This window comes from Molothrus aeneus, chromosome 8, assembly GCF_037042795.1.
Source record: "Molothrus aeneus isolate 106 chromosome 8, BPBGC_Maene_1.0, whole genome shotgun sequence".
NCBI lineage: Eukaryota > Metazoa > Chordata > Aves > Passeriformes > Icteridae > Molothrus > Molothrus aeneus.
Genome location: NC_089653.1, coordinates 9,574,704 through 9,598,676, shown reverse-complemented (window position 1 = coordinate 9,598,676; position 23,973 = coordinate 9,574,704). Strand labels below are relative to the sequence as shown.

Below are 23,973 nucleotides of genomic sequence, written 5' to 3'. Positions count from 1 at the left end.
TCAAGGCTGCTGTTAGCATCTCAGGCTCTGTGGAGCAGGAAATGGACAGTGACGGTCATTTATCATTGCTGGATGGGATGCAACTTTCCTGGGTCCCTAAGTGTGGTCAAGTAATCACTGTGAAAATCCTTGCTGACCTGTTCTTCAAGACTTGTGCAGCCTCTTTTTCTGGATTAGACAGAGACTCACCCAGCTTGCATGGAAACTGATGGCTCAGTCACCTTCTGTTACTCCTTTGCAGTAGCCTTAGCTCCATTTGAGCAGCTGCTTCTGCTGGGCACTAGAGTGAAATCCTGTCCCTCATGGTGCAGTTTCCTCCCCCACTTACTCTTCCCCAGGCAGACATCCACAGATGCTTTATGTTGGCCATGCCATGACTGCCTCTCTGAGCATTCAGTTTTTCAGTGTTCCTGCTGCTCCTCAGCTGGACACAACTCTGGATACACCGCCTGTGTTGTCCTTCTTTGTTGTGCTTTACAACTAGTTCTGTGTTCCAAACCTCAGTTGTATTGATGCAGGGAGTTCCTGTCTCTGTTTCTGTGAAGCTTTGTGGCAGGAGATGAGAATTATCATCCAGCTTCTGAATGAGGGTACAGCCAGAAGGGAATTAGCCTCTGACGTATGGTTGAAGGGACAGTGGACGCACAACATCACTGATGGCATGTGGGCATAGGTTAAGAAGGTCAGGATAGCAAAGCAACATCTGCATAATCCCTTTGCTGTTTTGTGTGAAGATGAATGAGTGGCTGGGCAGGGGAAGGAGGCAGCAAAATCACTGTTACAAAGGCAGACTAGAGTGTGGTTACAGGTTTGATTTTTGTGTTTGTTTGTTGGTTTTGGTTTTTTTGTTTTTTTTTTTTTTAGCAGGAATGAACAGGTTTTTGGTATAGTAGCAGTAAAACATGCACTGAGCTGGCAGCCCTCATCTCAGGAATTTGAGAACTTCCTAGAATTGCTCATGTGAACTGGAGGCAGATTTCCCCCCAGCTCAGAAACTCTTGAACAGTTGATAACAGCTCAACATTTGAAGGGACAGCATACTTACTCTGTGACTATTCTTGCATTCCTCAGCCTGCCTGACCCTCCAGCCCTCTGGAATGCTAGCCTCTCTGCAGGTGCTGGTGAAGCACAGCAGCAGCATTTCCTTGGTGCTCCCTTCATGCTGAGAGGCATCTCCTTCTTGCTGCAGCCTTCCTTGCTGGCTGTAGCCAACATAGAACAAGAAGGTGTGCAAGAAGAGATGATTCCTGTCTGGCTGCTGGGGATAAGGTGTGCTCAGAAAGCTGGAGCAGGCACAGAAGCCATGCAGAAGTACAGTGTAGTTCAGACACCTCAAACTGCCCTGGCTAGGGGAGAGTCTCTGTGTATTTTGGGCTTTCTGCAGCATGCTGCAACTTTAGGCAGGAAAAGAGGAGTGGCTGTCTTTTCAAAACATCTGAATTGCTTGCCTTGCACTCTTCCTTTGTGGACGAGCTTTCATGAGAACAGTGACAGCTACTAGAGAAGCTGCAGCCTCAGGATTTTCCTGCGTCTTCCTCCCACCAGAGCTGGCGGTGCTGTTTTGATGTGTGTTTAACAGACCAAGCCTTGAGACAGTGTGGGCCAATGCCAGTTGGAAGGATCCATTTTCCAGCTGCATCTTGCTAGTCAGTGTCTGTGAGAGAGCAGAAGGCAGTGCCTAGATGAAGGGATATGGAGACCTCGTGCCATTATGAGCACTTTCTGGAAGGAAATGTGCAGCAGCTGCACTTTGGGGCACGGAGGCCTTGTCTCCCATGGAAGCTGGGAAGGTAGAGCCCTCCTCAGCTTCCTCTGGAAAAAAAAAAACAGTGGATAACTAATGCACTCTTTGTAAATGCAACTTGTCCTCTCAGTCCTATCAGTGACTAATGAAGGCTTTTTTTTCCCTTCCCCTCCTATCTCACTAATATAAATGGAGTTGCTCAGAGCTCTCTTTCGTCTTGTTTTATTTTATTCTTATCAGTGGTGTAGCAGGTGATGCAGGTCTTTTACAAAAGGCAGCTTATTGCTCCTTTTTCTCATGTGATACTTAATTCTAGAAGGTACTTTCTGTATTTGTTTTTTTATGAGGGTCATGGTGCACTCCTAAAGTGTTTTTTTTGTTCCATATGCTGATCTTTCTTTCTCATATTGGAACCTGTGTTATGTCTACAAAGCAGGAGAATCAACCCTTTCTTTAATTTTTTTGGTTGGACGTGTGACAGCATGCAGTTAGTCCTGTACATTTGGACTGTACTCAGACACTTGCTCCTGATTGCACACCTAATCCTTGTGAAGGGGCAGCCTATTTTTTTCCTGGCATTCTACTAACAGACAGCTGCCAGCCTGCAGGTTAGGAAGCCTGTGGGCTTGCTAAAAGCTCTTGGAGAAAGCTCACTGTGCTAGTGCCATGCTGTCTGGCCCTCGCAGATACACACAGTATGCTAACAAGCTACCCTAAAGAACCAGAAACAGTATTCACCAAGATGTCTAGGGAGATACAACTCATGTGGTAAATGCATTATGAAAAAGAAGGACTTGTAATTCAATAGGAAGCTTAGTTTTAGGTGGAAATGGTATATCAAATAGAAAAATTGCACACAGAAGTTCTCTGAACCCTGCTCTGAATTTTCTCCATGGTCTCAAAGGTTATTCATCATTGGAGACAGATCTGTAAGGGACTTGGAACAATAATGTTCTTGAGTGCTGTCTTGGATTTGGCAAGTAGATTCCATAAAAGCCTATCTGACTTTGTCACATTGACCTTTTCTGAAAAGAAGTCTAGAAAACTGCTTGTAAGTTGGGTCAGGTGTTTTGCATCCCAGATATATTTCTATTTTCAAGGCAGCAAGGACAGAAAAAGATATCTTAATGCTGTCAAATACCATGCGAGCTCTGCCTTGTGAACCTTCTGGAAAGAGCACAGAGGAGCAGTACTTGGTAAGAGCACGTGTTTTCTTTTGAGGAGGCCATCAAGCGTATTTCTTCCTTCCCTCAGTGCTCTATGTTGCTAGAGTAGTAGTTAAACTGTCACTGCAGTGTTACAAAGAAGAATTTTTCAGATTTTTTTTTGTCCTTTGTCAGGCAGGATTATTCCTCATTTTCCTCTCTATTTTGCTCTGCACCTCCCATCCTGCCCTTCCCTCCACCAAATCATGACTTGTTCTCTTTGGTTGCTCTCTCTGCCTGTCCTGGTATGACACCAAGTCTTCACTGCAGCCTTTCCCCACCCTCTCTTTATATCCAGCTTATAACTGACCTTAGTTGCTCCTCCTGTGACAGGCTAGCTGCTTGCTCTTGCCTACACTTGTACTCACAGGTCTCTGGGGTGCTTGTAGAAGTGAATCATAGAATCACTGAATATCCTGAGCTGGAAGGCACCCACAAGGATCATTGAAGCCCAGCTTCTGGCATGGAACAGGACCATCCCCAAGAGTCTCACCAGGTGCCTGACAGCATTGTCCAAAGACTCCTTCTACTTTGTCAGGCTGGTGTTGTGACCACTGTCCTGGGGAACCTGCTCTAGGGTCCAACCACCTGCTAGGTGCAGAATTTTTTCCTATCCAACATAAACCTCCCCTCAGCTTCAGGTCATTTCTTCAGGTCCTGTCACTGGTCACCAGGGAGGAAAGATCAGTATCTGTCCCTTCACTTCCCCTCACAAAGAAGCTGTGAGTTGAAATAGGGTCTCTCCTCAGTCTCCTCCAGGCTGAACAGGCCAAGTGACCTCAGCCATTCTTCATAAGCCTTCCCCTCAAGGCCCTTTGCCATGTTCACAGTGCTTCTTTGGATGCTCCTTATCTGTTTCTTAAAGTGTGCCCAGAGCTGCCCCCAGCACTCGAGGTGAGGAGGCCCCAGTGCAGAGCAGAGTGGGACAATGCCCTCCCTTGCCCTGCAGGCCATGCTGTCCCTGATAGCCCCCAGGAGGTACTTGGTTCTCCTGGCTGCCAGGGCACTGCTGACTCATGTTCAGCTTGCCACTGCCCAGGACCCTCAGATCTCTTTCTCTAGGACTGCTCTCATTACCCAGTCTGTACACACAAGTGGAGATAGCCAAGTCTTACGCTCCTGTCTGACTTTCAGAGGTCACCATAGTGGCCCTCAGCTGTCTTTTGGGTACCTTCTAAATTAAGATTTATATGAAGTTACTTGCTGACTTTACTATGAAGAGCCAAAGTATGGATTTTCTTCTATAGGCCTTTTGAGTTTGTTGTTTATATTTCAAAAGGAAAAATAGGTTTATTTATAAGCACAAGTCTGTTGGTTAAAATGTGAAGTAAGGAAAGAGATGGAAGGAATATAAGAGGGGAAACTTGGACTTCAAAAGCAAGAAATCTGTGCTGGAATCAATCACACGTTTATCCAAACTCCTGTCATGAAATGGAAACAAATTTGCCATATAAAAGGTAGCATAATTGCTGGTAGCAGCAAGCTGTTTCTCCTAAAAATGTTTCTTTCTCCAAAGAACATAGACCCCTGCTTTATCCCACACAGGTTCAACACTCCTAGTGACTTCCTCCTCCCACAGACCTTTTATCTAGAGTTCTTGGTCTCCTTGACAGCTCAGTGAACAGTCTCTTGCCTTAGGCTTCAGAGTTGGGCTAAAGAAATGCCACTCTTAAATATGACAAAGTGTGATTAATTGCACAAGCAGGACCTGAGCCAGTTGATACGAATCTGCTTAGGGAAGTTAAGCAGGGATTACTTTAGAGTGGTATTGGATGGACCAAGCTGACCGACAGAAGGAAATAAAGAAGTCTTCCCAGGTCTCCAAGTCCACAGGTTGATTTGTCCATTGCTGTACTTTTACATGAGCTCAGTATAATGGGAAGATGCTTTCCTCTGCCTCTCCATAGTTCATTGAGTCCCCGCACCATTTTCTTGTAAAGCAAGGATTTGCTGTTTGAGGATACCTTTGCTAGGGCTGGGTGGAAGACAGAACTTTTTAAGGCAGGACATCTTGGCATTTTCAGGAGATTTTAGAAGCCTCATGAATACATCAATATCTTGGGCTAGCCTGTTTTTTGGCACATTGGCACTGCTAGCCAGGTGTTTTCTTGGAACAGGCGGCAGCATTGGGTTCTTCAGAAGAACCAGTGTGCTGGAGTACCCAGCTGTAGACAGGACAGAGTGCTTGTGACTAGTGTAAGTCAGTTTGCTTTGCTGTCTTGGGGTACAATAGGCAGTACTTTGTGTCTTGACCGCTCGTTTCATCCATTCTCTTGCTGTTTCTCACTATATGCTGTGTTGATCTGAAGGCTGTAGAAATGAGCATCTCTTTCCTCTTCACTTTCAGTAATGCAGTAAAGGAGCTCAGATAATCTTGTCTTGACTGTTTCATTAGAGAAACCTGGCATCAAAGCTTTCAAACAATTCCACCTGCATAGGGAACAGATATAAAGACTGCACAAGTAGTTTAATCCATTGACCTTTTGTCAGTATTTAGTTATATCAGTGACCCTTTATGGAGCTGTTGCAGGTATGGGTACTTGGTAGGATTTGTTGTTAACATGCCCTGGGTTGAGGCGGGTGCCCTGTGCAGCACCTTACTTGCTGCCTTGTGCTGCTCTCTCTTCTTCATATATTCCTTGCTTTTAACCATGCGTGGCAGCACTGTAGTCCTCCCATCCATGTGTCAACAGTTGCAGGCAGGAAGTTTTACAGGTACATCTAAAATGACTGGATTTTTTTTTTTGTGACAGGGAGTGGGAAAATCACTGTAACATTCTCTTCAGGTCAGAGGGAAAGATAGATTAGATGAAGGATAAGCTGTTCTTTTATTTCTTTGGATTCTGTGAAATACTTATGATAATGATTTGGAGGAGACACCAGTGCAGTCTTGGTCAGTTTTAACTGTGGGTACAACTGTGTTTTTTCCCAGAGTTCCATTTGTCTTGTAATTTCACAGCCAAGAGTCATGAGGGAAGTTTTCAGAACTGCGTGACATAGAAAGTAGAATTTAGAAAATTGCAAAATGTAGCATCATTAGCTTGAAACTTGGAGTTTGTGGCCTGACCTTTTTTTCTTGGTATGCATATCAGCTAGCCAGCTTCTGTTTCTGAAATCCTTAGCATCCAGCATGTACACCAGTGCTGTAGATGCAGCTAATTGAGACTCTGCTCCTTCGAGGTTCTTTTCCTTTTCTTGCCATGTTCCTTCTGGTATATTTGTACACTTGGGAAACCAGGGTAAAAAAATTCTCACATTCTCAGGGCGTGAGGACAGTTAAAACTTCAATAACTGTGCCACAGGGATTGCATTGGGCATAGGACTTACTTAAAGTCCTTCATTCTTAAAACAATGAATGACATGACTGCAGAATTTGCAGCTGTGGTGCCTCAGTATTACAGCATTTAAGGCTTTGTCTTACAGAGATCTAACTAGCTGGAGTGTTTTAGACCAGTTCCCTGACCTTGGTGCATCTGTAGTGGAGATGTTACACGTGGTACAGACTTGATATGATTTGCTCTTAATTCTGATGCATTTTGTGCTTTGGGTAATTCTGCCTTCACCCTAAACTTCTGCATCAAGGTAAGGCAGTTCTGATATGATCCACTAGGACTTGTTGCTCAGATGGTACGAGTGAGCATCCTGCACTGTAAACAAACTAATGCCAGTGCAGGGACTCAGAGCAACATCCTACACAGTGTCTTTATTGCTATTTTTATCATCTATTTGCTTCCACACTTTTTTCAGTATTTTCCTTGTCTAAATGGGCAAACTTTATAATGCATCCTCATCTGCCTGAGATCTCAGCCCTTGAGGGACAATTCCTGAAAGCAGGAGCAAGGGCAAGAAGAGACATAAAAGTCAATCCCAGGCAAATGGGAACACCTGAGCCCTAATAGTGACTGTGACTACCTCTCTTGCTTGCCCACTTGCACAAAGATGGTGCTGTTCAGTGCAGGCTTTGTGCCCACCAGGAGATGAGCAGCAGGAATGCTGTGGGCTTAAGAGTCGGTTTGCAGCACCCATCATCGACTGGCAGCAGCATTTATCTAGGCCAGCAGGGATGCAGGGAGTGAGTGACTCACTCGAGGATTCATGCGTGCTTTCCCCCTCTCCTCCCCCACCCGGCACAGCTGTGCCTTGGTCATCAGCCATTTGGGAACTAGCAGCTTTATTTGGTTGCTGTTTGCAGTGGGCAGTTTCTGTTGGGGTTGTTAATTTTATCAACTGCTTTCAAAGCTAACTGACTTCAGAGAAGACTTAAAATTGCCTTTGCTGCTCTCTTCTCCTTCCCTGTTCGTAGGGCTGTCACCCAAACAGCTGATCTGGCACTGAACTTGGCTGAGGAGGTGAGAACAAGCAAATGGGCTGGAGGCAGAAACTTCCTGAGCTGATCCGCCAGCAGCATGGTCACTGTTTTGGATGGTGGCTCTTGTGGTTAGGCTGAGTGCCCTCTCTGGGCACCTCCTTGGCTGTGAGGACTGGAGGGTCTTATGGCTTTGGTCCAGCACAGAGAAACATGTTTCAGTGTGTGGTGGAGGACTGAATATGGGTACAGTGGGAAGAACAGGAAATTGTTTAAATAATTGTAAAATTAAAAACAGATTCATTTATGATTAAAACAGTTGCTAAACTAATCAGAAGTTGCCAAACTTAATTTCTGTTGAACTGTGGGTGACATGCTCAGTAAGGCTGCTGAGGGTTGTGGCCCATGAAGGAGAGCAGCCTGCCCTGGGCATCCACTGTGCTGCCTTTTGCTCCCATTCACCAAGGCCAACAAATCACATCTCTGAGTTGGGCCTTCTCAGTTCACATGATCCCATTTTCCTTATGCTGCCTCTTTTGGTGGGTTCTCTGTCCTTCCCATGCTCCATACACATGGCTTTGTCTTCCCTCTGGACACTTCTTTAGTTGTCTTTGTCTCCTGTCTCTCTTCCTGTCTACAAGTGCCATTAATGTTTTTCTTTTAGAAGCACAGTTTATGCTTGCATTTCCCAGGGCCTGGAGGACACACTTTCTAGGCCTTCCTGCCCGTTGGCTGCTGTCACTCCAGATCCTGGCTGTGTTAGATATAAGCAGCTTGGGAGACTTGCTGTTCCTAAGTCCTGAACACTGCTGCTTGCTCTGCCACTGCTCCCCTCCTCTGCTGGGTCACAGAACCCAGGAACCTCTTTTGCTGCAGAGACCAGTCCTACAGCACAGGTGACTAGTTAGTTAGCTATTTATTTTAGGTAATGGGCCATACTGCTTTTTTCCACATTCCCCAGCTGTCTGTGAGCTTGTGAGGTATGTATTTCTGTGCTGAGGCTGCAGCAGTATCTTCACAGTATACACCTGTAGTTGTCCTCTGCCTGCTGTGCTGGAGGACTGCACTATTTGGATACCCTTCTTGACAGAAGAACTGAAGAAAAGGAGAGAGGCTTAGGAAGGGGCAGGAATCACCTTTGCTAGCATTGCCCTTGAAACAAAGATGGCAGCTTCAGTGATAGGATGAGCAAGATCCCAAATCTTATTTTGCTAGACCAGCTGTCCAGGTAGAGATGGCAAAAAAAGTGAGCATAAGGACACATTTTTTACCATGCTGTCTGCTGCCAATGGTGCCTGTTCAGAAGCTTCTTCTACCAGGGAGTGCTGCAGTCTACAGCCCACCTTTGTGCTCCACAGATCTCATACTGGACTGTGAAGACTCCTCAGGCACTGGTCATAGACAAGACCATGATCTGCTGTCTTTATTGGATTTGAAATTCAAACTCTTTGTGGAAATAACATTTGGAGGGCAGAAGTGTTCCTTTTAGGTCAAATCTGAGGCTGCCTGGTGGGTAATGTGGAGAAGATTTTTCTGCCACTCTTCTCATTTATGTGTTCTGTAGACAAAAGAGGGTTTGGTCTTCAGACACGTTGGCTTGACATCTTAACCACCACCTCATTAAAACTGAATCTCAACAGAGAAAGTTCCTTTGTAGACATCAGTGTTAGTGTTTTAATAACCGTTTCACTGCATCTTCTTTCTCCATATGACAAACCACCCTTTACCCTCTCATTTTTTGCCTCAGATAGGCAGCAATTTACAGAACTGTGTGCTCTGAGATAACGTGAGGGAGACGGTTTCAATCCCTCTTGTTCAGTCTTTCTTTGTGGTGGGGTGGACTTCATCAGTGAGAATGTTCTGGGTGTGTTGTCTGTTAATCAGCAAATCTGACCATCTCTTGAGATTCAGTAAGTGTCTGTTGACTTGATGTGGTGCTGTGCAATTCAATGCCAAAATGTACCACATAATTTAGATCCAAATCACAGCAAGAGACTTGGTGTGGGGGAGCTGTAGATGACCTTAAAATTGGTATTACGGTAATGTAGCAGCATTAAATGCCTCCAGGCAAACAAGATCTAAACTGATCTAGCCAGGAGCATTAAACATTGATCAAAACAAGAAATTAACTTAGCCAGAGAATAAATCAAAACTGTAGCATAGCAGCTGCTTTTTTGGAAAAAGGTGCAAGTCGGGTGCCTCATTCCCTGAGAATCTGAAAGCAAGCATGGTAATGGAACAGGGTGACCACTTTAAAACTGTTGTGCACACCAGATTGACCAAATCTGGAGCTTTCATGTGAACGAAGCTATTTTCAGGCTGTGCTCTTGTCAAGTGCAATGCAGTCTTTGTTGGGCGGCAGTTCCCAAAGAGAATAAATGTGTGTTTTTTTAAAAGAAAAGTATTTTTTTTCCAATTCTGAACACCAGACCTCATAATAAAAATTTTTTAGGTCCTAGCATGCCATTGAAGTCAGCTTTCAGGCTTCCCAGAGTGAGACATGATGAGGTATCACAGCAGTACTAATGCTGCCCCTATCAATTTTTGCTTTGAGTGTTCAAAATCCATTAGATCTGAACTGCATTGTTTCTATCTTCATTTCTCTTTCTGCAGAGGGATGAAAAACAGCATAGTGAAAGGCTCAGGTTCCAAAGATCTGAGTTTGTTCACAGACTTGTCACTGACATTCTCTGGTTTCAGTACCTCTACTTTTCTTCTCCAGCTCTTTAAAGGTAGAGAAAGAAACCTCATGCTTCAAGGGTTTTCTGGCCTTAGAGTAAATAATTGTTATACACCTAGAGATTCTCCAAAAAAAGATACTATGGAAGTAGTTGTTAATTTATGAGCATATTTTGTTTTCTAACTTTTTTCCCCCACCATTTAATTCTCTGTTTTTTAGAAATTTGCCAGAATTTCTATTTTCCCAAATCTCTGCTTGTGCTGTGTAGGTTTAGGGGCAATTCAAGAGAGGTGTCTAAAGGGCACCTAAGGAAATACATTATTGTACAGCTCTGTGTGAGCTAAGAGATGCTGCCATGCATATTATCCTGTCCATCTCATTGCAGAAAGCATATGGAACCCATGTAAAATTTAGACTGTGGATTTTTTAAAAAAATCACTTATCCCCTCCTCATGTCTCTGTGAGAGCATGTTGGGATGCTCTCTATTTAAGCATATATCCTACAGCTGGCCTCTTGGATCTAAAACATTCCCCCTCAACTTTCTAACCAAATATTGTGGTGTGTTTGTGCAAGTTAGCATTGGTGCTGCAGCCTCCTGCCTCAGCGCCTCCTAAGCCACAACTTCTCCCTTTCTCTGTGTGCGAGCCATAACCTTGGTGGGAGAGATGAGCTCCTTGAATGTTTGCCTTCAGTGGATCCAATGGGATGCAAAGCTGGTGTCCCATCTCTTTTTGGACTTGATGGTTGGCTACAGCATGTGAGCTGCCAGATTCCCCTGTTGTGCATTTGCTCTGCAGCTCTGCTGTGAGAGTGTCAGGGGGAAGGGGCTGTGGTAAAGGAGGGGTGTGGGTGGAGGATCTGCTCTTGGTCTTAGTGAAGTTTCTGGTAAGCTGGTCACATGAAACAAAAAATACATCAGCTCCCTTCCCCCATACACCAGAGTGTTTCTTGGCTCTGCACCCAAACTAGCAGCTGATCACATGATTTACTTGTAAAATGCAGTTTTTTTAAAAAAATGGTGCCCTTGCAGATGGGAAACTAGGGATGGGAGAGCTGGGCTGGGGCTGCCTGGGTGCAGCTGGGGCTGCCATCAGAGGGAACGAGGATGTCTCCCTGCTAAGTTGCTGAAACTGGGGGGATGTGGGGCTGCAGAGGAAAGTGCAAGCTGCAAGAGGCAAAATGGAGCAGAATGTGCTGAACCACAGCCTTACCGGGGAAGGAGGTGGGCGTGCTGCATGTGGGGCAGGCACAAGGAAAGGGAGGGCTCTGTTGCACGTGGTGTGAGGGGCTGGGCTTTGAGAGTTGGGCTGCACAGGTACTCTGAGTGAAGGTCTTCTTTGCAAGAAACAGTCTGAAATGTGCATGACAGAGAGTTGTAGTCATTTTTGTTCTGGTTTGGTGCAAGAAAGGGAAGTTTGTTTGACCATTCACAGTTGGGGAGCTCAGCGTCTTCTGTTTGGAAAACTTCATTCATTTTGCTAGTTGTGTTTGTACCCCACAGTTCTTCTTTTCTCTGGGATATAGGCTTTTGAAAGTTTTTAAATTACACTAAGCTAATATGCCCAAGAAGAGCTAAAATAAGCTGTTATGCTCATCTCACACTTAGTGGGGACCTTCAAGCAAATGCCCCCAATGTGCCAGGCTGGCCAGCAGGGCAATCACACCATTCTTAGTGGGTGTGCAATTGCACCACATTTCTTCCTGTGTCAGGGCTATGATGGGTGCACTAATGCCCCCTGGCCACAGTAGATAATATTTGTGCCCTTTGCTGTGCTGCTATCAGCCTGACAGAATTTGTGGTTGGTGATCTTCATTGCTTCAGATTAGGAGGAAGGTGGCTGCATTTTTGTTCTTGTCAGCTGGAGGATGTATTCCTTCAGAGGGGAGCTACAATCTGCTGCTGTGGGAATGGTTGCCAGGCCCTCCCACTGCAGCACTGATTTTCCTTGTGTTCCATCCCACCCTGAGCAAGGAAGAAGTTCGTAAAGCAAGAAATGGCCTTCTTTGCAGTAGCCAATGGAACAGGTGGAGTTGGTGAATGATGGGTAATTTTAATGGTCAGTTTGTAGAATTCTTAATTATTGCAGCAGACTGTAGGTACCAACTTGGTGGCTGTAGGTGTTAATCTGGCACACAGCTTTGCAGGCAATCTCTGAGCTGAAATGTTTCCTTCCTATCCATTCACCACCAACCCTGAAAAGGCACTTCCTTCTATGACTTTCCTCCATTGTGTTGACATGAAATAAACGTGATGGTTAGCAGGAAAAAAGAGGAAGAATGAAATTCAAGTCAGAGCCTCTTGGAAATTCTTCATTGGTTTTTAGCAACTAAAGTAAATATTTGATGGGAAAGACAGATAATAAAGCAGAATAAAGCAGAGTTGGCACAGGCCTTGTGTATCCCACTGGTGGCATGGGAAAGATGACTGGGGAGATGGAGAGATGTTTATCTTCCCAGCAAGAGAGACTGATATGCCCTGAGAAATGTGGACCACAAACAGGCTCGTGCGTGAGATGGCATGTATGTCACGTCAGATTTTATTGAAGACTCTAACTGGGTCTCAGTGGTGCTTTGGCTTCTGTCGGTTGTTCTGTAGGCAGGTATCCTCCACTCTCCTAAGGCAGTCGTCTGCTGGCTCATTTGTCAGTGGCTGCATTGACACCAGGGCTTCCAGCTGAATCCACTGGGCTTTGCTTGGCTCATTGCACTTTGCTGAGTAAGACTGGGAACAGTAAAGCTTTTAAAACAGTGTGGAGGGCAGGGCCGCAGGAGCCTGTGGCTAGTGGGGAGGGGGCAGTGTGTGGTGTGGAGGGATGTCTCATGAAGGGGTTTACAAAATGCTTCCCTGAGTGCTGTAGAAAGGTCAGAAGGAGTTCCCTTGCCCAGATTCTGAGTTTATCTTAAGTTTGGAGCCAAGGACTATGTCTGCAGTGGATGGCTGGGGTGCTTGCTCCCTCCCCTTCCTGAATGCCCATGCAGTTGTATTTCGTGTTGCTTTGCAGTGCTGGCTTTGGTCAAACTGTGGGATCTTCTGGAGGTGAGAACCTGCCAGAACCTGGTTATCATACTCTCTGAGATAGTGAAACACTCATATGGCTTTATCTGTGCCTTTGTAGGCAAAGAATGGCATGTTAGGCTTGAGCACACTTAATCTGCTCACATCATTAATTGTGACAGAGATCACTCTCACCTGTAGCAGTGAGCCTGTGCTGATTCATTAATTTGACCTCCTTTGATTCTTGAAGTTCCTGGAAAGTTGCTGGTGGCTGCGAGAGCTCGAGCTCCCCACTTCCTCTTCACGTGCACATTGGTGTGCTGCTGGTTTGCTTTGTAAGGCGTGCAGTAGGTAATACTCAGGGTATGTGTTCCTGTTGAAAACAAGTGGAATTCTCTTTCTTTTACCAGGTCCACCTGCTGGATAATTCAAAGAAAAATTTTCGACAAGTTGTTAGCTGATAAACTGAGAAATATACACGTGAATAGAAAAGGCAGCTTTGAGTGACACCACATGTAGAAAGTGCAATGTCAAAGGTGCCCACTATGACTTTTTAAAAAAGATTCCTCTCTTCTGGGTATTTTTAATAGCTTTTTTGCTTTGGCCACTGTTGTATACATATTAATATCTGCCTTCAGTCAGATTATCTTTGCAAGGTAAGTACAAGGTAATGAAATGCAGGAAAAGAGAATAAATTGCTGTGGCCCACTCTTCAGGGTGCTCATTTGAGATACAAATAGAATTACTTAAACCATCTTGATTTCTACTCTGTGGTGTTCAAAGTCTAATTTCTGTGTTACTTGAAGAGAAAAGTAGAGACTGTGCTAAGTTTACGTAGGTTGTTTATTTTAATTTGTTTGTTTTGGTTTCTCTGTACGGTAATACCGAGGGGTTCACAGATACTGGTGTGTGTAAACAGAGCTTGTGACCGATGGTGTGGACTTAAGATTGTCTTTAAGATCTGTGTGTATATGTACTGTTAGGGGTCATATTACACTTTTACACACGGAGTTGTTTTCAACAAGGTGTTGATGTTAGTGGTTTTACTGAAGGAAAGGCTTTCAGAAAATATGTTTACCAGCATTTCTTGAAAGAAATCTTATATTTCTTTATTGTGTCATGTTGGCACTTAAACCTCCTCCTTCTGTCTGTAGCTGATGGCAAGAGATGAGGATTTTGCCACTGTCTTGTTTCTCTAGCTTTCACTGGCTGAGAAGAGTGGAGCTTGGCTCTTTCATCCTCACATGTGGCTCCAGACATGTGTTCCCCTTGGTGACTTTGTGACTCTTGCACAGTTGCTACCACAGAGGTGCTGGAGGTGCTGTTTGGGTGTGAGAGCCCCTCTGCCCTTGCACTTGGGACATGGTGGCACTGGGATCATTCTGCACTGAGAGGCTAGAAAACAGACTCTGGCTTTCAGAAATGTTGCCTGCAATGGCAGTAGTATGGTGCTACAGATTTATTAATTTTAGCTGGTCTTTGAAATGGCAGTGTAGAAACACTGAAATGAAAAGGAGGGAGGAAGGGGTCATCATATGCTTATTTTCTTAGCATTTCTTTTTAGGCATCTGCTCCTAGCTCTTGTCAGAAAGGATATACTGAATCCATGGGAGCCTCTGGTCATTCCTAAGGCCTAGGATGATTTTTATGTTTGTTTCTACTAATTCTGCAGATGGGGAAGTGGTGTCAGTCTAAGGCTTGCTGGTATCCCTGTTTAAGGTGGTGGTTTGGTATGGCATAGTGTCCTCTGCTACCCTGTTGCAAATGCTGAGACATGTCAGTTGTTCTGTAGTACAGTCTTGCTGGAAAAAATGACAGAATATGGGGCGAAGTCTGTGTCTTGAAGTGCAGGGTGAGGGAGCTAACTCTCTTTTGCTGGGAATGTCTCAGAGAGGAAGTTTAAATTTAAACAAGCATGAAGGAACCTGAAGGTTTCAGACTAGTCTCACACTACAAAATGTATTTGATGTAAATTCGATTTCTGTCTTGAAGCAACTCAAATGGTATCTTAGCAGCTGGCACCAATTGACTATCTCCCGGAATTGGCATGATGACAGCAATCAAACTGAATTTATTGCTTTGAGTTTGATTCTTCTTCCGGACTCTTCCCATTCTCAGAAATGTAATCTAGAATGTGTTCCCACAGGAATGATAGTTGTAAGCCTCCTTTAACAGCAAGGACAGAGCATGATCCTAATGCAGGATGAAGACAGGTGGACTGCAGTATTGAGCACCCAGATTGTATATTCCAGTCGAGAATAGAAATATTATGCATTTGTAAAGGGAGGAACACTTTTTTTTTTCTTCATGACATAGATTCTTATCACAGAGCTGATTCACATCTAAGTGTTAGTTTTCTTGATGCTTCTTTTTACTGCTTTAGGAAAGAATCTGCCTTTCCACTAAAGTGGCAAAAATTTAGGCTGCTAAAAGTTATCCTCTGCTCCTTTATCTTTTTCCTTTCTTAAGGCAGGTGTACTAAATAAAGAGTGAGCTTTAGCCACAAGACCTGCTGAAGTTTGATGCATTGTGGAAAATCAGGACTAACTATGATGGTTTTGGTCTGCTGTCCTCTGTACTCAGGCAGAGTTGTTGTTTTCACCTTCCCAGTTAGAGTTTCTTACAGCAGTGACTTTACTGATTGTGCTGATTTACAGCCATTTCTGCCCATCCATTGTTCATGAAGAGTCCTGCCTCAGTGAGTGGACTGCATATTGTGTTGTGTGCTAACACAGCCATTCTTATTTTCTGTTTAAGTAAATCAAAAGCAAAAGCCATCCCAAAGAAATCCCAGTTCTTTTAAAAGGCATTTTCTCATCAGGTATGTTCTAAAGCAGTAATGTCACTGAAGTGACAGTGCTATGTTTGCAGGGCAATGATGTTAAAGGTACTTGAGTTAAATGTAAGTTTGCATGCTGAACAGAGATAGAAAAATCATACTATATAAAGGACTGATAAAAATAAATACATATTCACACTTTAGTTTGTGTATCAAACACAAGTAAGTTTTGTCCTTTTTTTAAGCACCATCTTCTTAAGCATTTACATTTTAAGTTTTGCTGCAAAAGAGATACATAGACTGCACTTTCCTGTCTGTGTAGATACTCATTGCTTCAGACTGCAGATAGAATAATTTTCCAAATAGCAAGATTTTTTTTTTTTTGGCTGGAAAACAGTAAATGAATATTAGATGAGTGTTTGTAATATCCTGTACTTAAGTTTTAAGCATCAGCTATTGTTCAGGGCTAGACAGCTCTGTAACGTAGCAGGAAAAGAGCTTAATGAAATCCAATATTTGGAAGCAGGAGGTAGATGAATTCAGACTTGGAACAGCAGTGCCGAATTTTAACAGGAAGGAGAGCTAACATTTGCAGTAATTTCTGTGGGTGTATGACTTTATTTATCACTTGTATTCTTGAATGTGAACCTTTATGCTTTCTAAAGGATATACTTTGTTTTAGGCAGATTATGGAAATTACTGGTTGAATGCCACAGTTTTGTGAAAGGTGAGAAATAGGCCCAACCTAGCATCCCAGGCCTAGAATCCTGCAAGGTAGGTCAGATGTGTTGTTGTGTTCCTGTTAGCTATGAGGTATAGTTCCACTGTGCATTAGGAATAAACACCTCCACTCCAGAAATGACCTGCAGAAATAAGTGTTTTCTTTAGGGCAGAGGGAGGAGAAATTATTTCTTTGCAAGCTCTTGGTAAGGAAGGGATCTTTTAATTGTTATTTTAATACAGTTAAGACTACATTGCATTTTAAAGTTCAGACAGATCCTGTATGAGAAAAGTGTTAAAGCCAACCCATTCACTGCTCTGCTGGACTCAAAAAATATTGGATATTTTGTCTCCTGCTGGAAATAAACCTTTGTTAGAGCAGAGTAAGGTAGAAAATTGAGGTTCTGTGTTTATTCCTTATGCATTTGGGTACCAGGTTGTTCCCCATAAGTAGTGAATTGACTCTGGTGCTGATTTGATAAGAGTCAAGTGTTTACACCGTGCCAAAGGCCACCAGGTGCTGAAGACCTTTGGGGATGGCGTGTTTATCAAGCCACTGGCTGGGCCGTGTGCTGGTGCTCCTGCAGGAACGGGAGCTGTGATCCCGTAGGGCAGGCGGCAGGAAACCCGCCCAGCCTGACCTTTCGCTGCTCCCAGTTGTGGCGGCTGACTGCTGCAGGCTGCTGCTCCCAGGGCTGGAGTGTGCTTTTTCTCTGTGAGTTGTGCTTGAGTTGGCCTGTTTTGTTGCCCTGGAGACAGAAGAGTGTGGTATGCTTTCCCCCCGACCAGAAATAGTTTCCTGTACCTTGTGACCGGAGTGCTGTACTCCTCCTCTGGTCTCCGGCCAGGCTGTGTGGTGCTGGAGGGATGGAGTGTGGGGTGGTGACCTCTTGTCACAAGTTCTGGTGTGGCTGCTGCCCATGAACACTAGCTGCCCTGCCAGCTCCCCTCCCTCTGCACGACGGTGTAGGATTTCAGGGGAGCAATTGCTCTTGATTTACATCTCCCATGGCATTTTGATGGTTATGTCATTTTGTTTGAGCCTTGCTCCTGTCAGCTGTCTGTCCTGACTGTCAGGACTTGGGAGCTGAATAGCACGTGGTGAGCTCTTGCCTCTTCTTCCCCCTTTGCTCAGCTGTTTTTGCTGCCTGCTTCTCTGTGTCCTTGTACTTGGGAGCAGATTCTCAGCAAGTATAGCTGTGCACGAGGGCAACGTGATCTGGGCAGGTGAAGGATCCCCTTCCGTAGGAGTTCCAAGTAGAGCTGAGAGGGAAAGTGGGGAATTTGCAAGGCCAAAGCACGCAAGCAGGCTGTGGATAGTTTATCTTAAACTGTTGTCCTGCTGTAAGAATCTATCCTGAGTGCAGAGTGTGCAGCACTGTCTGTTACTTTGCTACTGTGTTCTGCAAAACTTCATTTGTGAGAGATGCTGCTAAACGGGAAGCAAAGACACCCCCACCCCTTCCAACTAATGCAGGTGAGAAAGTGCTTGCACTGCACCAAGGCCTCAGGAGCATGGAAGCTCTCCAGGCTTTCTTGCTGCCTCGTATTTTATTGGAGAGTGGTTCTGGCACAGAACTCTAAAATATATGCAACAACAACAATAATTTCCAGGACTGAGAAAGAAGGAGAGATGAAAGGAGTAATTTACCTTCCCCCATCCCTGAACAATAGCAGATGAGGATGTAAGCACATCTCAGCCCTATAATGTATTAATTGGGACATTTTCTATAGTTCAGCAGTGGAAAAGAAGACAGGAATCGTGCAATGCCCTGAGCTTCTATTCCCAGCCTGGGAGAGAAAAGTGTTCTGTGCTGAGATTTGGCTCTGTCTCAGTCTTCTGCTCATGGGGAAGAGAACAATTGCCCCAAGCCTCCTTTACAGAGAGAAGGGAAGATGGTGCAGAGACCAAGTAGCTGAACAGACAATTTTCAGGCATAGTAGTGCAGTGCAGCTTTGTTGAAGTGGGTCTCCAGTGGGGTTCCTATAAATCAAAGGGTGCTGCATTCCTGCCAGTGATTGGCTGAGTAGTCCAACCAGACAAGGATCCTGCTTACTCCTGTGAAGGTCTGTGTGTCACAGGGATAGAGAGTCTCACCTGTGCTGAAGATCTGCTAGAGAGGAATTGTCAAGAGTGGGCAGGTTCGGGTACTTCCTTTTGCTATGTTCTTTAGATGGCTGGAATGAGAAGTCCAAGGACTGGACATTCTTACTTGTCTTGTTCTAGGCATCTGCATCCACAAACATCTATATTTTAGCAGCTGCCAGGGCTGCCTAAAATATTTTGTCTCCCTCAGTTCCTTTCAGTCAATCTGTGCTTGTCCACTGTGAGCATTTCAAAGGAGAAGAAGGGGCTGTTGTAGTGTAAATTCAGGAGTCAACCACTGCTGTAGTGAAAAGTCTCAGTGGCTAAAAAGCCCCTTGCTTCTTGGCTGAGAAAGGCAGAGTTGTTTTAAGTCCTTCTCCTTTCCTTGAACTCACACATGGGAAGAGAAACCATTTTTTACTCTCCTTGATATTTTTCTTTAATCCAGATGAATGTCGTGCTTGAACTGATGTTGCCTTTGGGCTGGAATAAGCATACTTAGCATTTGAGCAGAATTTCTTGCCTGGAGATTCCTAAGTGCGTGATCAGCATTTCACCAGCGAGTCTGTCCATGGGTACTGAAGTATGGTTACCTTTACAGTTCACTGAAGCTGGCAGAGTTCTCTACTTCATGTGATGGCTGTGCACTAGCAGGAGCTGTGTTCTCCCTCCTACTCTGCCCTTCTTTTGCACTGTTTCTTTGGAGTGGAAGCAGTTCCTTTTCCCATTTCATGTGTGTTATTTCTTCTGAGACTTTTTCTCCAACTCTGCAGCCTTGGAGAAAGAATACCTCCCAGAAAGGGTCTCACTGGAACTGGCTTTGCATATTTGAGAAACTGATGGAAGAGCAGTGCCTTTCATTCTGCAGCTACTCACTTTGAATCAAAGGGTGCAATACCAGTTTAGTGCTGGCTCTGTAGTGTGAGCGGCAGTCCTTGTGCAGCCTCAGCTGCATAGTCCGCTCCTGAAATGCCTGTGAAGTTTTGGGAGACAGACATGTTCCAGCAGTTCTCAGCCTTCAGGATGTCTGCTGGGTCACTGTGTTCCCCTCTCTGTTGAATATGAGCAAGAGCTTAATTCAGAGTTGTGGTACCTAACACCTTGTTTCTTATTCTCTTTCAGATCACCAGAAACTGGAACGTGAAGCTCGAATTTGCCGACTTCTAAAGCATCCAAATATTGGTAAATTTATTTGGGCTCAGAGGGGTAGGGGTGAGACAAGAGTAGCAGTGTGTCTCAGCTAGCATGCTGTAAGAGAACAGATGTATTCTGAATGTTCACAACAGCTTGTCAAAGTTGAAATCACCTCAGTAGTTTATCTCTCTGACAAATTTTGCATCCAACCCTGTCCCATGCCTTAGCATCCTGCCCCAGGCGTTCACCAGAGAGTGCAGTGTTCCTGCCTGCTCCCCCTGCAGAGCTGTCCCTGCTCTTTGGGTGAGGCATGACTCTTGTCTGCTCATCTGGCATTCTGCAATGGAAGTGAGGTGTTGTGTTTGTTTTCTCCACATCCATACTCTGTTTGTTCTCCTTGGCCTTTACTGACATGTCAGTTTAAATGCTGTACTCAGAGACAAGCATGGGCTAATAATTCAGCTCCTCTCATTGTAGTGGCCACTTACTCTGAAAACAAGGAACCAAGACTGAATTGCCTTTGTTGAAGGGGGGAAAACAAAAGAGTACTGGAGCAAAGGGAATAGTTTGTCTAAAAATAAAGAGGGAGGCAAAATAAGGCACAACATAAAAAAACCTAACTTATTTACTGAAATGTAGAGAGGGGGCATGGATTTTTATCTAGTTCCAAAGCACCATGGAAGCTTGGACCATTAATAATCCTCTTTTTAGCTTTTTTAAATAAATAAAGCCTCTAGGATCCTAGCTACAATCTGATTTGAGCTAATTTATTTAAGAAAACATTAAGAAATACCAAACTGCCACTTTTAACCAAACCACAGTTAAATATCAATTCCTGGGAAGACTATGATGTATTACTTTGTATTACTTTTGCATAAATCAGTCAGTAGAGATAATACTTTAAGGGCATCTCTCTGGTCTTCTGACTTTCAGCTTTGTAATCATTTGCTCCTGCTCTGAAGGGCTGGGAGAGGAAAGGTGCCTTAGAGCATACCCCATGGACTTGCATCTCTACTCTATTCCATGTGTGATCAACAAGCAATTTCCACAAGCTCAGGACCTGACTTAATGCAAAGTTCCCTAGCAGCAGATTTTAATCAGAAAGAGCTTTCTTGCATCTGAGTGTAGCTGTGATATAGGTATGGCTTGAGAGGACCAGGGCCCCCCTTCTGCAGTAATTTGCACTGATGAATATATTAGCCAGTAAGTTTATTGCTTGGCAGTACTCAGACTGACTAAAACTCTAGTTATTGCATTTCATTTGCCCTGTAAGACTTGCTATACTTAGTTTAGTAGGTGATGTCACTTTATATTTTGACCTTAACTTCACTTCCATAATCTCTCATTTTTACAATTTCTTACATCTTTTCTTTCCAAACCTCTCACAGAGTAAATTTTATACACAACAGGAAAACCACTCTTATAAGTAAACAGCATGGAGAGAGAAATATATCACATTCCTGGTTCAATTCTGCAGTTGTAATGAGTGGCAGTGCTTGTCTTCTGTTCTCTTGTGGTTTGGAAAAGACACTTTGGGGGAATGTCAGTGGTCCCTTGCATTTTCTACAGAGAATTTCCCATCTTCCTAGAAAGAAGAGATTTTCTTTTAAGAAAAGGAACTAGTCATTGTAAACTCAATGAGTGCTTACAAATAAAAATAAGGGAATCAATTTTTATGCCTACAATACAGAATCAAAGTGCATTGAATAAGACCTCAAGAAGTCATATGGTTCATTCAGCAATCCTGTGAAAATCTTTTATATCTGGCTGGTTCCAGGCATGTTTGTACTTAAAAACCTTTAATCCTTTCACAGCCCCTGGTGGCAGTCTTTCAAATGTTTCAATTTCTGTTAGTTAAACATTAAAAACATAATTTGCCTTTCTCTTAGCTTGTTGTTTCTAGTTGTATCTGGAGTATCTGGGGAAAGTAGTTTTTTTCTTGTAACAATCTTTTACATATTTGAAGACTGTTATCATGTCTCTTTTTAGTCTATTTCTTCAGACTAAACAAACCCAGTTCTTTCAATCTTTTCTCATATGTCATATTTTCTAGACCTCCAGTCCTTTTTTTCCCTTTTCCCCCTCCTCCTTCTCTGGACTCTCTCCAGTTGCTTCATATCTTTCTAGAAATGTGATGCCCAAAATTGGACGTGACTGAGGTCATGTCAGTGTTGTCCAGAGGGGAAAGAATTGCTTCACCTGTCCCACCAAAGATGTTTGTTTTGTACATCAACCTTTGAAGCTTTCATTTAAATATATTGTTGATGCACATATATTGTTGATTTGTTTTTTGACACATTATTGGTCCAGACTAGTTTCTGCAAAACTTCTGGCAAGCACTTTTTTTTTTCCTGTATAAATGAGAATCCCTATTGAACTGACTGTATATTACCTTTATCTTTATTTAAAAAGACAGAAAAAAGAAGAAATCTGGTCTGGGGGTTCACCTCTCCACATTTGTCAAAACCATTTTGATTTTTCTTCTGATAGTGTAAAAGGGTTTCAGGTCCCACAGGAATATGGTCTTTGATAACAATGCCATATATTGAATCATGTAGCTAGTTAATAACACTGTTGAGTACTGTTGGACTCCAGTCAAAATCTTGAAGATATCACTTGATTCATTGTTCCAGTTTGACAATGATAAAATTTGAGTATTTTTCTCAATGAGTTGTAAACACTGTTGTCAGCTAGTTCTGAATACACATTTTTTCTTAATTGCTTGTGGAAAGAGCATGTAAGATGCTGTCAGAGGCCTTGCTGAAGTCCAGATGCTACATGCATTGCTACTTCCATGTTCCTTGGACTTGTTATTTTGTCATGGAAGGGAAACGTTGCTCTGATATAGTGGTTTTTTTTTTTTTCCTCAAAATGTGTATTAGCAGTTAGTAATCACCAAGTTTCTGGCATTCCATGTTGTAAACTCTTCTGAGTGAGTACTTGTTGTGTTGCCTCAGTGTGAGCTATGTGAGTAACACTGCACAAACCAAAAAGAATTCTGCAGCTTTTGCACTTGCTTTCAATTTCAACTTTTGTTGTTACTGTTTTTGTTGCAAACTGTGTTGCAGCAAATCAACAGGGACCTGAGCCTGTAGCAAGTCTGGGCAGAAGACTGAAAGTTAGAACTCTGTGAGGCAGGCTGCTTTTCCCTCTTGCCTGTACACAGGATATAAAGCAAGCCCGCTGTTGAATTTGTGGTTTAATGCATTTACTGCAGGACGGTTGATTCTGAACTGCAGTGCATGACCATAACACTGCTATCTGATAAAATAAAGATTTCTCTAGATAAAAAGTAGAAGTGATATTCCCATTTTATGTTGGGTTTGTTTTTAAATGACTGCTTTCTGAGTTATCCTAACATGCCTTCATCAAATATCAGCTCTAATTAGAGGCTTTGACTCTGTAGCTGGGTGTTTGGCTTGTCTTTAGATGCACATTATGGCCAAGGTAATCACAGTGGAGTAATCCTTCTAAAAGCTTGGTGTTGCAATAAGGGATTTTTGTCTGGACAAAAGAAAGTTGAGTCGAGGCAATTTTCTTCTGATATCCATCTTATGGTATGCATGATATGGAATGTGTCATTATAGCTGGTCAGACTTCACTAGAGTAAGTATTCTTTTCCTAAATTTCAGTTTGTTCTTTCTCCTTCTGACAACTCTTTGAGAACTTTGCATTCTGGCCCAGAGAGACATTTGCCAGCCATTGTCATCAAATACAGCAGAACTGGACAGAGATCAGTCAGTGATCTGTTCTTTTCAAAAAAGGCACCCATTACTGAGGATATGGATGTGTAGAAGAGGCAGAAGACAACATCATTAAAACCCCACTGTCCATAAAGAGATAAAGTGCCTGTGGAAGTTGGCAAGAGTTATGGCTCTGTGGGAAATTCCACTTCTAGAACAACTTAGTGTTCAGTGATTCACTTAGGTATAGATCTTGTGACATTAGACATGGATGTATTTCTGAACATGTAGAAGAGAATGATACAGCTTCTTCCCCCTTAATCCCTGTTTTTCTGGAAAGAGGTAGATTTCTGTAAGAACAATCATAGCCCTGACCCTTCATTTGCAGATGCTTTGCTGGTTGTGCTACTGAAAATTGTGCAATTGCTAAGATCAGAGCTAAACTTACAATGTCTTGAATATCAACTCCTGCTTAAAGGAAGAGCTGTTTTGGTCTTCTGCTTAGTTGAAAAGTTTAGTCAGTCTGAAAATCTGAATTTGATTTTTAAGTCCTGTAGTTCATCCACTACAGACACTGTCTTTGTGAAACATTCATTTTTCCCTCATACTTCCTGCTACCTATCAAAGGTTTAAAGCACTA

At 43.5% G+C, this 23,973-nt stretch overlaps 1 protein-coding gene across 14 annotated transcripts in view; it reads left to right on the top strand.

The window, feature by feature from the left end:
• CAMK2G (calcium/calmodulin dependent protein kinase II gamma) overlaps window positions 1–23,973 on the top strand; it is a 114,016-nt gene that overhangs the window by 32,597 nt on the left and 57,446 nt on the right. For all 14 annotated transcript variants that reach the window (XM_066555132.1, XM_066555131.1, XM_066555134.1 and 11 more), the window contains exon 3: window positions 19,639–19,698. In XM_066555132.1, the coding sequence (XP_066411229.1) occupies window positions 19,639–19,698 (60 nt within the window). The remainder of the gene's footprint in view (window positions 1–19,638; window positions 19,699–23,973) is intronic.